The sequence below is a fragment of the Cetorhinus maximus genome, chromosome 5 (genome assembly GCF_964194155.1).
Source record: "Cetorhinus maximus chromosome 5, sCetMax3.hap1.1, whole genome shotgun sequence".
Lineage (NCBI taxonomy): Eukaryota > Metazoa > Chordata > Chondrichthyes > Lamniformes > Cetorhinidae > Cetorhinus > Cetorhinus maximus.
The window spans coordinates 69,204,192-69,218,239 of NC_135883.1; the positions used below are offsets into that span (position 1 = coordinate 69,204,192).

Sequence of the window (14,048 nt, forward strand, 5' to 3'; positions counted from 1 at the left end):
CATCAAACTGAAATGTTGGGCTGGAGGCAGGAAGCTTAGTCGAGAAATTTCCTAACTTGGTCGACCTGTCTTCTTTAAAAGACCCCAGCCTGCCCTATTTTCATTCTGGGGGAGGCAGGGGCAGGATGCAGTTGGGCCCACTGTCCCCAGAGGCAGTTCAGAGGGGGCCACAGAGGCAGATGAGTGCCGAGGCAGCTGGTTAGAAGGCACATCTTGACTCTCTGAGACTTCGGCCTGGATGTATTAAAGGCTGTTGGGCCATCAAACACTCACTCCTCACCCCCACACATCCCCATGCCCCCCATACCCCTCAGGTCTCCACAACCTCCCATGCCACTTCCATAACCACTCGCTCAGTATCCACTATGGACAAACCTCAGGAACCATGTGGAGATGGAAAAAAATTAAACTTCCAACAACCTGAGAGCTTTCAGTCATACACACTTGATACTGAAGAAAAACACTCATTCACGAAACACATTCAAAAAATTTAAATTTCTTCAAGTAGTCAATTTGATGTAAAAACAAACAAACTATTCACTAACCACATCAAATACAGCTAATTCTCTAACAGCTTCTTAAAACTATCAATTAAAATGTGAACTCAGCCCCTGCTGAGCTATGTGGTTTGGAAAATTTGAAACTCAACCAAGCATTCATAATAGCTTCAGCTTTAATAACAAGCCTTGGAAAATGTCAACAATAAGTATATTGAAACTGCAGGAACAGATGGCTAATGGCTTTTTCTAAGTTACACCAGATGTCCTGTCAATCAGTGCATCTCAGCAGCAAATGGTTGTTTTTAATTCTTTACTTAAAGCTGCAGTCTTTTTTTCACTTTTAAAGGGCTGGGGATTTAAACCACTTCAGATTATGACATGTAAACAGACCTTTTCTACCTTTCAAGGGAATTGATACCTCCTCAATAAAATCATGGTTCCCACCCTGCAGGTTAAGGATGTCAGAATAGCAAAAATTGAGTCTGTTTAAACTGGGCACTCATTTCAAATGGCCCTGCTGAGTTCAGGCTTCCTGTCTGTGATTCAAGCCCCGCCTGCTTGCCCCTGCCAGCAAAATGGGATCTGCTGGAAATGGGGGCGGGACTTGCACATCCAGATTCTGTCCACCATTTTAAAGGCCTCCAGGGTCGGCTCGACTCTGTGAAAATCCAGCCCGTTAACTCTGTTTCTCTATCCACTGATGCTGCCTGACCTACTGAGTATTTGCCACGTTGCTGATTTCATTTCAGATTTTTAGCATCTGCATATTTTACTTTTATGGAAGTGCAATTTTTTCCAGTAATTGCCAGAATGATCAACAAGTTTATTTTTTCCTGCTATATATGTTGCCCTCATTTATTTTCACCTGTTTTTACATCATCTTCTCTAGCCACCCATTATCAGTCGTCTGGGAAGGGCTCCCATTTCATTTTTCTTCCCTTAGATTTCCCACTACAGAGATTTGAGCACATAATTCAGGCTGACATTCCCATTGCAATGCTGAGAGAATGCTATGCTATCTGAGGTGTGTTTTGGATGAGGCATTAAATCAGGACCTGACTGTTCCCTCCAGTGGGCATGAAAGATCCCACAGCACTATTTCGCAGAAGAGCAGGTGAGTTCTGCCTGATGTTCTGGCCAGTACTTATCCCTCGACTTAACACTTCTATAAAAAAAAAGCAGATTATCTAGTTATCTCATTGCTGTTTGTGGGATCTTAGGGTGCACAAATTGGCTGTTGCATTTCCCACAGTATGGCAGCAACTACACTTCAAAAATACTTAATTGGCTGTAAAATGCTTTAGGACTTTCAGAGGTCATGAAAAGTGGCTTATAAATAAGTCTTACTTCCTCCCTCCCTCCCTTCCTTATGCTTTGCCACAGCATCATGGTTGTATAACAGACACAGAAAGTGAGTTTGGAAGAAATATGTCAATTGCTCCTTCAGACACACCTCCTTCTTATCACACAGACCAGCCCTGAAACGCAAGGATTAGCCATTCCCTGACAACAGCAGTGGTTTACAGGATCAAAGCAGTAATACATTGACTATTTTAATCATTTATTCCTTTTTTGACCTTGAAAGTTCCACCAATGCTTTAGGTTACATCAGTTCTCCAGGGCCATTAGCATTCCAAAGGTCTCTTGCCTAAAGCAATGTGTATCAGGTTTCATATTGGAATTCTGAATTTGTCTGATCAGTGATACAGAGAGATGCAATTTACTTTTTCTATTAATAGGATTAGACCATCTGCTGCAAGGCAGGCGTGGAATTTGTTTCTTTTGGAGGTGAAGAAATAATTTAATTGTGTTTGTGAAATGCTTGCAGAAATGTTATTTTTAAAACAGCTGAGTTTTATCCATACATATCAGATTTCAAAAATAGCTGCTGTATTTCTGTATTACTCATTATAAATATTTGTCCATGATAATTTGCGTATATTAGAAATGGCAAGCTAACCAATGAGCTAGATTGAAGACAGTTGAGCCTGAGCAGCATTTCATAGCCCAACCAACAAAGCAGCAATTGGCAATTGTTGGCAACAAACCCCAAAAACATACATGGTTTCTGCCTGTTTTATCCTTAACCCTGCAGTTATGCAGTACTCAACTACAGCCAACACATTCAGAGGATTGTAACAGCATTAGGAACTGAATTGTTTATATTAAAGTAAGAAGGATCTGCATTTATATTATGACTTTCACAACATCAGGACATTCCAGAGCGCTTTGCAGCCAGTGAAGTACTTCTGTAATGTGGTCACTATTGTACTGTTGGAAGCACAGCAAGCTCCAATAAACAGCAATGTGATAGTGTCCAGATAATCTGTTTTATGGCAATCTTGATGAATGTTGGCCAAGACACGGGGGAGAACTCCCTTGCTTCTTTCAAAATAGTGCCATAGGATCTTTTGCATCCACCTGAGAAAGTAAATGGGGTCCCTATTTAATGTCGCACCCCGAAGACAATACCTCCAAAAAGGCAGGACTCCCTCCGTAGTGCATTGGAATGTCACCCTATATTTTTGTGCTCAATTCTCTGGAATGGGGCTTGAACCCACAAACTCCTGATTCAGAGGTGAGAGTGATGCCTACTGGGGCATAACTTCTATCAATTAGAGATGGATAAGATTGTAGGGTTGGAGAGCTGCACCATCCAATGTTCTGAGCACATGCAGATGGCAAGTTCCTGTCTCAGCCAATGACAACGCTGTCCTGTACAGTCGTATTTCATTACACCTCCCCAGCTTATTTTATATTGAATGCAGTTTTACTTTGTGTGAAATGTACTGCAGTGTGGGTCTGAAATTGGTAGGGCACAGACTCGTGCCTGATATTGCCCACGCTATTAAAAGAAACTGCTGAATTTTTATTTAGGAAGGAGGAAAGGAATTGGTGGAAGATACATCCTGGGGTCCATATCCTCACCATTGATTGCATCCCCGTCCTTTGCTGAATCTCAGACTGGGCCTGATTGTATCTGATGGAGAATTTTATATAATGTGGGAGAAATTTAAAGAGGAGGGTGAAAGTGTTGAAAAAGTTAATTATATCATATGTTGTAATGTGTTCAGTAAAGAGGAATATTTTGTTTGTGAACCTAGAGAGGGGCTTGTGTCAATACTTAGTGCTTCCATTGAAATCAGTAGCAGCACACATGCAGGTGCAACCACTAGTCCATGCAGAACCTGATGCATTTCCTCTCTACAAGCATTCCCATTGTTTTGTCTATGGGAAACTATGCACAGATGTGTGTTAGAAGTATTTTTTTAATGTGACCTAATTGTTCTCAGTTGTGCATGACCAGCTTGTGACCTGTACTTACTACAGTTATAGAGCACATCTGTGATCAACATATTGAAGCCGGAAGGGTTTTTCATTTGTCTGATAGGCTGTACTTATATTTCAAGCACTATACTTTGTATTTATTGAATTGCCAGTTTTTCACTAGGTACCAAACTTCTGAGAGGTCTTGTATGCAGTGGGTAACGTCCCTGCCTCTGAGCCAGATGCTCCAGGTTCAAGTCCCACTCCAGGACTTTATGACCAAGTGACCAAGGAAAGTGTGAGCAAAATGTGGCCAAACAGGTTGAGTGTCAACTTGTTAATCCTTCCAACACACGCCAATGGCAGGTGGTAAGAGTGGGAGAGATCAGCTGTGTGATGGAAAGAAAATGGAACCCCTACCATCACCATTCAGAGCTCCAGGCTACAACATGCTCACTAGTGCATGGCATTGGGAGTAATCTGGAGATTACTACCTTTTGAGGTTCTGCTTGTTAGTCTCTTTCCTAGCTTCCTAAAATCTGCCTGCAGGTCCACATCAGTCTTTCTACCTATGTCTTTGGTACCAATATGAACCACAACACCCTCCCTCCTTAGAATGTGCTGCAGTTGCTCAGTGACATTGTGTACCATGGCAACTTACCAACCTAGAATCATGCCTGCAGCCACGGAAATACCTGTCTGTTCCCCTTAACTATAGGACCCCTATCATTGTTGCTTTTACAGTCTTCCTCCTTTTCCACCCTCCCATACCCCCCACATCACCACAACCACCACCACTTTCCCATACATCTGGGCCACCTGTGGTGCTGTAGACTTGGCTCTGGCTGCACTCCCTGGAGGAACCATTACTCTCACCAGTATTCAGAACCTAAAACCATTTAGGGAGCTAAATGCACTCTGGATTCCTGCACTACCTACCTAGTCCTCCTTAACTGGAGTTCACTTGTTCCCTTTGACTGCTCACACTTGGACTGTGTTACGACTAACTCCAGAAATATGTTATCCACATAGCTGTCAACCTTACAGATACACTGCAATGATGCAAGCTGCTGCTCAAGATCCAGAACTCAAGCTCCTCCAGCTGATGACACTTCCTGCACTTGTGGTTGTACAGGCCCTGAGAAATTAATCCTGTTGTTCTCACATGAAACAGCATGTGCATTGCACTGGACTGAGATGCCCTGTCATACCCCTATTTATTACTCTATTAACAAAATTTAGAGAAATAAACTTGAACGAACACTCACCAGCTACTCACCAATCAGTTCCTTTCCTTGTGCTGATGTCACTTTATTTATAGATAAGTTAACTCAAATATTTTACTTAACTCTTATTATCTGTATATCTCAGATTTTAATTTAATTAAAAAGATAGGAAGCCTTTTGTGTTACTATCTCTCTTTATTTAATTTTAACTTTATTTATCAGAATCTGATTAATTAGACATGGGTCATAATTAATTTTGACCTTCAGAATATCCTGCCTATTAATGATGATGCATTTTTTAAAATTATTTTTATTTGGTGAGAGAAACAGGGTGTAGTGATGCCATTTTACAGTGACATTGATTCAGTTCAATGTCATTTATGTTATTGTGTCATTTTTTCAGGAAGCTAGTGCTCCTCTATTTTTCTCCCTTAGCACTCTGTTTCTTCCATCCTCCCCTAAATGCATTGACTGTTGTCTTGTGGAATGGCTCTATCATAGTTGAAGATCATAGCCCATTTTCTTCACCCTTGTCCTAGCTAAGAGCCACTGTCCTGATTAATGAAAGAATTTATGACATGAGGGGCAGAATAAATACATTCTCCCACCCAGAAACCATGATCATGTCGGAGTGAAGCCGACCAGCTCCACGCCGACCAGCCCTAGGTAATAAAGTGCTGTGGGGCTCATTAACAAGGGCGGAGTGGGACTTCTGCCCATCATTGGGGCAGAGGTCCCACCCTCTGGAGTTGTCAGCCAGTCGGATTGGCCGCAGCTCCGGCAGGACCAGGAAGGTGTCAGCGGCAGCTGCCGGGACTACAGCTGAAGAGAGGAGCTCAGGGCCTAGGATTCCCTGAGCAGGTAAGTCCACGTCTTGGGCCAGGGAGGGGGTTGATGGTGGGGCTTGGCAGTGCTAGGGAGAGGGGCAGCGGGGGGGAAGAGGTAGGTTTAAGAGAGGGAGCTGGTGGGGAAGGGGGAGGTGCTGGATTCAGCCAAAGGGGGGCCGCTCCATGATCGGCAAAGGGCAGCCCCCAAGGAGAGATTTTCATACCGTCCTCCTTCCTGCCCTTTAATCATTTGAGGCTAAAAATCGAGCTTCCCACTCCCATCCCGCTACCCATACCAAATGTATTATGACGTGAGCAGCATATTATTAGGATCAATAGGCTTGATAACAAGCTTAATTGACCATTTCAATATGGTGGGCGGGCTGCCGATTTCAGTGCCCACCACCCCTTGTATTATGAGGGTGGGCTCAGGATTGGGCGGGAAGGTAGTAGGATGGGCGCCCACCAATTTTATGTGTCCCCTCCCCCAAACAGGAAACATGCCCACCGGGCGTACATAAAAATCAGCTTGAGGAATGGATTTTAGGACGTTAAGGCAGTGAGTAATTGCAAGGGGCAGCCCACTCAGTGATATTTTCAGGTTATGACCTGCTTAACGCCTAGTTTCTGATGAGGTTTACCTCCTCTCCCTCATGGGGGAGATCTTCATGCTCCAGAAATCAAGGGCTGTCTTTGCACTCCTCTTCAGCAGCCGAAGGAAGGATCAATTCTTTTTGAGTTGTGAAGCTTGTAACATGCCACTGGAGCATGCCATTACCAGAAATACCCTCTCTGGGCTGTACCAGAGGCCTATCCAGAGGTCTTCTTGGGCTGTACCAAAGGCCTGCCCCAGGGCCTTGCTGGCCGTACCAAAGGCCTGCCCAAGGGCTTCGCTGGCCGTACCGGAGGCCTGCCCCAGGGCCTCGTTGGCCGTACCGGAGGCCTGCCCCAGGGCCTCGTTGGCCGTACGGGAGGCCTGCCCCGGGGCCTCGCTGGCCGTACCGGAGGCCTGCCCCAGGACCTCGCTGGCCATACCGGAGGCCTGCCCCAGGGCCTCGGTGGCTGTACAGGAGGCCTGCCCCGGGGCCTCGCTGGCCGTACGGGAGGCCTGCCCCAGGGCCTCGCTGGCCGTACCGGAGGCCTGCCTCAGGGCCTCGCTGGCCGTACCGGAGGCCAACTCAAGAACCGTTGAGGCACTTGAAATAGCACTGTAATACAGCATCCTCACTGTCTGGTCCATGATAATGCCTGCACCTCCCACTGTTTCATTACACCTGTTGCTTCGACTGACCTTGATGATGCAACGATGTCATCAACCAAAGTTGCTTCAGTTATCACTGGTCTCCCAGCAACCATCTGGACACATTCCTCCCTCTGAATTAACAAGAGAAAAAAGAAAAATTTTAATTTACGCAGTGCCTTTCATTGCCTTAAGATGTCCCAAAGTGATTTACAATTAATGATAATATTTGACATGTAGTCACTGTTGTAGGAATTTATGCACGTGTGGTCGATGCTGAAGAGCAAATGCCTTGTGGCAGCTTCCAGAATGGAAAGCATTTCCAAGTATAATTATGTATAGGTAAAGCGTCTCAGAACCTGCAACCTCGGGACCAAGTCCATACAGATTTTGGATTTTACTGGTTTTCGGAGAAATAATCGGAGCCTTAATTCAATTAATAGGAGACACATGAAATTAAGTGAATATATTTAATTTTATTTAAGATTGAAAACTGAATACCTAATAGTGAAGAAATAACATTTGAAAAATAAATTAAATAATAAGGTAAGTAATTCCGCCTTGCAGGCTGTGCTGTATTCAAAGTACGAGTGTGCTAGTGAAGCTGCCAGAGAACTGCAGCTTCCTGTATGTGTGGAAACTTGACCTATCAGCTATTTCAATCACAGTACATGGAATAGTTCTCATTGGCTAATAGTCAAACCGAGAGCAGTGTCACTATCACTATCAAGACTTATGCGTTTTATTAGCTGTTGGGACTGGATTGGGTTGATTGGGCCAAGCCAGGTGGAGTCAGATAAAGGGTCACTCAGAGCTTGGGGAAAAAACCAGTGTGCAAAGCTGATAACTAGTCTGGTGTGTCACCTCGCCAATGCAGCACCTCACTGAATAGCCCCAGTAAGTTTGACGCATGGCAGTTTCTAAAAATGTCCACTTTTCAGATAGCCAGATTTGAGAGACAGTGCCTGTAATAGGATTCATATAGCACCTGAGCACTGAGTGAGAGGATACCATCTCCATTTATATAGTTCAGAGGGTGCTTGTATGGTACCTTTGCAGCCATATGTGTCCTATTGATGACATCTTAGTCTTGGGAAAATCTTACACTTGGTAAAAGTTGAATTTATTCATTCGCTAATTTACTTGGCCCATGAAAAGTGGTAAAACTTTAATGCTTGACCAAACTCCCCTGAGGCTGCCTGGAATGACCCAACAGCATAAAAAATTAAAAACTTACTTCTATAAGCGCAGTATCTCTGAAAGTATGGGCTACAATTCTGGGGGCAAGAATTGCTTCTGGTGGCAATTGCAGACTTGTCTCTGACTGACTGTGTGAGAATTCCAGTAGTGATATCTTTGGCCTTTACACCTCCGGCATGGGTGTTTAATGGCATCTATGATGCTGACTCTCTCCTGTCCTTCTCCATATCTTCATCATCCTCTTCCTATAATCAATGGAACAGAAGAATTCCAGAGGTAAATCCATAGCTTCCCAAAAATTCAAAAATATTTTTAAGTTAGAATGATGCTAATGAACTTCACTGGTAATTTCTCAACTGTCTCAGTAGTATGTGGGCCAACTCTTCTGTGACCTGCAGGTTCACAACAAAGTTAAGCAATGAGTACTTCAGTAATGCCAAAATGTGGTGAACTGCAACAAACCAGTGTTGGAAACCTATTTCCTTCCATTTCAATCAGCCATTGGAGCTGTGCTGTATCTGTTACTGGAAGGGTTCACCTTGATTGATGGGGGATTCATGGGGTTGGGGGTAGAGTGGAAACTGATGGAACCAATAAGTGGATAATGAGCATCATTTTCAATAAATAGTCTTTTTAATCAAAAGCTGAAAGCTAACAGGTTTTGTTTTCCTGTTGCATACAGGACCATGCAAGATGTGGAAAATGCACAACTCTCCCAATCCAATGTTGGTGATGCAAGTCAGCATTACAGAAACTCCCCCAGCAACCAGTCATCTTCGAGTGATCCAGGACCCAGTGGCAGCAGTCATTGGAGACAGCAGTCTGGATATGATGGGTATGGTGTACTTTCAGGCGTACACTTACAGAGGGTTGATATCAGCCACCCAGATACTCTGCAGACTGTAAGATAAAAGCAAAAAACTGTGGATGCTGGAAATCCAAAACAAAAATAAAAATAAAAATACCTGGAAAAACTCAGCAGGTCTGGCAGCATCTGCGGAAAGGAATACAGTTAATGTTTTGAGTCCATATGACTCTTCAACAGAACTAAGTAAAAATAGAAGAGAGGTGAAAATAGAAGAGAGGAAAAACTCAGCAGGTCTGGCAGCATCGGCGGAGAAGAACAAAGTTGACGTTTCGAGTCCTCATGACCCTTCAAATATAAGCTGGTTTAAGGTGGGGTGGGACAAGTAGAGCTGGATAGAGGGCCAGTGATAGGTGGAGATAACCAAAAGATGTCATAGACAAAAGGACAAGGAGGTGTTGAAGGTGGTGATATTATCTAAGGAATGTGCTAATTAAGGGTAGAAAGCAGGACCCCCACTAGGGTTATCTGTACCTTGCTTGTCTTGCTTTCTACCCTTAATTAGCACATTCCTTAGATAATATCACCACCTTCAACACCTCTTTGTCCTTTTGTCTGTGACATCTTTTGGTTATCTCCACCTATCACTGGCCCCCTATCCAGCTCTACTTGTCTCCCCCCCAGCCTTAAACCAGTTTATATTTCACTTCTCTTCTATTTTTACTTAGTTCTGTTGAAGAGTCATACGGACTCGAAACGTTAACTGTTCCTCTCCGCAGATGCTGCCAGACCTGCTGAGTTTTTCCAGGTATTTTTATTTTTACTCTGCAGACCGTATTGTTGCTGTAAATTGAAAATGAGGAGGTGTTGAATTTTGTATCAGCTAGAAAGTATTTCTGGTGAATTTAGTAGGTCTAACACACAATGTAGTTTTATTTAAGGTGGTAATCCATCTAAAATAAATGGATTAAAGTTTGCATAACAATTGCAGAAGAATGTTACAAACCTGTTAAATGTTTATTTGCCATTATCACCAACAGAAATCTCTAATCTCATGAAATTCCTCGACTAAGGAAGTGTTAAAATTGCAGCATTTTAAAATAATTTGTACTGCAGAAAAGTTTGTCCAAAGGAAAAGTGGGTGATGGTGAATCAAATGTGTCTCAGCAAAGTTAATTTTACATGAACGTAATGGCTGCTTCAAGCTGAGCCAAGTATTCTCTGTACTAATATTTTCTGATTCATGGCACAATCCCTTCCCAAGCTGTACCAAAAGTGCAGGGCACTGGGGCTTTGTCAACAGGCTTTAAACAAAACTAACTATAGAAGAGGCTTGCCCTACGTACAGCCCACAGGCTGGATGTGGCCCGCGAAGCCCCTCTATGCGGCCCCCCGGAGCCACAGTTCAAAATCCCAGTCAAACATGTAAGTTTTAATAGGAGATTCTGCATGAAGCTGCTCCTCCATAGACTCACTAATGAGCCTATCATCAGCAAAAGTGGGATAGAAACAATCTGTGACTTGAGGAGCAACAGACACCGGCTGCAGTGCGCTCGGGCCCGTGGAGCCCAGAGGTGGGGAGCTGAGGACCGGGGAGCCCAGAAGCACAAAGCTGAGGGCCGGGGAACCCAGGAGCAGGAAGCTGAGGGCTGGGGAACCCAGGAGTGGGGAGCTGAGGGCCGGGGAACCCAGGAACGGGAAGCTGAGGCCCGGGGAACCCAGAAGCAGAAAGCTGAGGGCCGGGGAGCCCAGGAGCAGGAAACTGAGGGCTGGGGAGCCCAGGAATAGGGAGCTGAGGGATGGGGAGCCCAGGAGCAGGAAGCTGAGGGCTGGGGAGCCCAGGAGTAGGGAGCCGACGAGCGTTAGTAGGAGGGAGAGCGCGTGAGGGGTGGGGAGAGCGCGTGAGGGGTGGGGAGAGCGCGTGAGGGGTGGAGAGAGCGCGTGAAGGGTGGGGAGAGCGCGTGAGGGGTGGGGACCGCGCGTGAGGGGTGGGGAGAGCACGTGGGGGGGGGAGAGGGTGTCGGGGAGAGGATGTGAGGGAGAGGCTTTGAGGGATGAGGGGAGAGTGAGTTGGTTTGAGGGGGTGAGAGAGGGAGAGGGTGCGAGAGGGAGAGAGTTTGAAGGAGATGGGGAGAATAAGAGTTTGTGTGGGGGGGAGGAGTGTGTGTGTGTGTGTGGAGGGGGAGAGTGTGTGTGTGTTGGGGGGAGAGTGTGTGTGTGGTGGGGAGAGTGTGTGTGTGAGGGGGGGAGGAGAGTGTGTGTGGTGGAGGGGGGGAGAGTGTGTGTGTGGGGGGGAGAGTGTGTGTGTGGGTGGGGAGAGTGTGTGTGGGGGGAGAGAGAGTGTGTGTGTGAGGGGGGAGAGTGTGTGTGTGTGAGGGGGGAGAGTGTGTGTGTGTGGGGGGGGAGAGTGTGTGTGTGGTGGGGGGAGGAGAGTGTGTGTGTGGTGGGGGGGGGAAGAGTGTGTGTGTGGGGGCCGGGGGGAGAATGTGTGGGGGGGCCGGGGGGAGAATGTGTGTGGGGGCCGGGGGGAGAGTGTGTGTGGGGGCAGGGGGAGAGTGTGTGTGGGGGGGCGGGGGGAAGAATGTGTGGGGTCCGGGGAGAGAGTGTGTGTGTGTGTGGGGGGGGAGAGTGTGTGTGGTGGGGGGTTTGTGTGTGTGGGGGCCGGGGGGAGAATGTGTGTGGGGGCGGGGGGGAGAGTGTATGTGGGGGTAGGGAGAGTTTGAGGGAGGAGATGTATGAGGGACGGAGTGAGGGGGAGAGGGTTTGAGGGAGGCGGGGGTAGAGGGTGCGAGGGGGGATAGAGGATGCGAGGAGGGCGAGAGGGTGCAAGGGAGAGACAGTCTGAGGGAGGAGGGGAGAATGAGACAGTTTGAGGGAGAGAAGATATGAGGGGGAGGGGGTTTTGAGGGAGGAGGGGAGAGTGAGATGGTATTGGGGGGCGAGAGGGTGCGAGGGGAGAGAGAGTGCGAAGGGGGAGAGTGAGAGGGTTTGAGAGAGGGTGGGTGAGGGGAGGAGCGATGGGGTGAGGGAGGGAAAGAGGGTGTGGGGGGGATTCCAGAAAAATAAGAGATTTCATATTCCCTGTATTTGAATAGATAAGTAAAATTTGCATTTATTTAAATAGATATGTGCATATAATTTGGGAGAACAATCCTTTACTGCAAATCTGATTGGAGTGTGTATTTTTATAGTGAAGGCCAAGAAATACAGTTGTATTCGTGACAATTCAGAATTATGTTTTGCATTAAAACTTTCCATTATCTAGTAATTTAAATGAAGCAAGATAAAGAACAAAGGAAGTGTTGGCTTACTCTTCAAAGTTATAAATACAGGGTCAGGCTAGGAGCTGTAACTTGCTAGTTCGAGTCAAACGCAAAGTAAGGCATGAAATTTTTCTGAGATGATTTTCCTAAAAAATAAGTTACTGTAAGTGAGGAGTCCTTTACAGCATTTACGTGTGACAAATAATTATTTTTGAATTCCAAAGTTCTAAGTAGAATCTTTATATCGTGTAAGTGTCCTTTGTTTGCTGCAGCTGTCTTTGTTTATACTGAAAAGCCCATTTATGGCATGAGGCAATTATATCGTCATTTATTTATTTCTATGACAATCTCTGCATCAGGCCTGTTTCAAATTGACAGCATTCAGCTGGAGTGCTGTTCAGTGCCCTAGTGGATGACGAGATGATTACTTAACACCCCACTAATGCTTAACACTCTCAATAATTAATAAAGAACAACAACTTACATTTTTATATATATATATATAGTTGTCCCCAGTATGTCCCAAAACAAGACACAGCCAGTTTTTACTTTTTGTAGTATAGCGACTGTTGTTAAGCAGGTAATGAATGATAGCATATTATGCGGATGGCTGACTGAAATTTGACTCTGACTTCAGATTCAGAACACCAGAACAGATATTTTTGTTGGTGCCATCTTTCTGTTGTAATGTTAACCACAAGCCTTGTATGTCTGTTCAGGATGATTAGGGAGTTCTTCCAACGTCCTGTTTATCCCTTGGCCAACAGCATCAAAACAATTTAACTATTTAGTCATTGCAATTTGCTGTTTGTCGGGATTTACTGTGTGTAAATTGGCTGTCTCGTTTGCTAACATAACTGATGATTGTACTTCAAATCTAATGTATTGATCATGAAGTGCTTCAGGAAATTTTGAGAAATTGATGGGATGGTATATAAATGCAAATTTGTTTGTTGCTACAATCAAAATCTCTATAGCCAATGCAATGGACAACATTGGCTTTGTACCTATTTAGTCCTGAAGTATAAAATGGATTTAGATCAGCTACTTACCTTTCTTAGATTGTTGTCAGCAACTATCAGAAATTGTGTGTCTCTTCACCGGATGAGCCTGCATCCTGCTGATATTAAATATAACCTACTTATTATTAAAAGGTGCCAATCCCCTGTTCTGCACGATCATCAAGGTTCAACCAGTGTTCTGACAGAGTATGATGGACCAAGAGAAAGAGATGGCACATTAGAGAGGACCAGAAGTGTTGGTAAGTTTTACATTTGGAATCAGTTTGTTAAATTGGAACAATTTATTAATTTAAAAGTATGGCTGATTATTGTCATGTTACAGTTACAACAAATTCAACATATGTCTTGCTCAATAATTCAAGCTTTCAACGTTTTAACTCATACAAGTCTAAATCATGGCAAGTAAATAATGTTACCATACATTATATAATGATTCAGTTAAGCCCTTCCATCTCTGAGTCAGGAGTTTGCAGTCAATCTAAACTTACACTGTGGTGTAGCACTCAGGCAACAGCATTAAAAACACAGTGCCAATTTCCACATGTACACTGATGAACCCAATTGTACCTCATCATTACCTCTCTTGACCCCACTGCCTTCAAATTGTCAGTATAGGAACATAGGAGCAGGAGTAGGCCATTTGACCCCTCGAGCCTGCTCCACCATTCAACTAGATCATGTCTGATCTTTTACCTCAA

The 14,048-nt window shown here is 44.8% G+C and overlaps 1 protein-coding gene across 4 annotated transcripts in view; it reads left to right on the forward strand.

Moving 5' to 3' along the window:
- LOC144680703 (signal-induced proliferation-associated 1-like protein 2) overlaps window positions 1-14,048 on the forward strand; it is a 637,588-nt gene that overhangs the window by 464,591 nt on the left and 158,949 nt on the right. For 3 of the 4 annotated variants that reach the window (XM_078541960.1, XM_078541959.1, XM_078541961.1), the window contains exons 12-13: window positions 8,943-9,095; window positions 13,483-13,589. In XM_078541960.1, the coding sequence (XP_078398086.1) occupies window positions 8,943-9,095; window positions 13,483-13,589 (260 nt within the window). The remainder of the gene's footprint in view (window positions 1-8,942; window positions 9,096-13,482; window positions 13,590-14,048) is intronic. The other variant, XM_078541962.1, reaches the window with a different exon arrangement.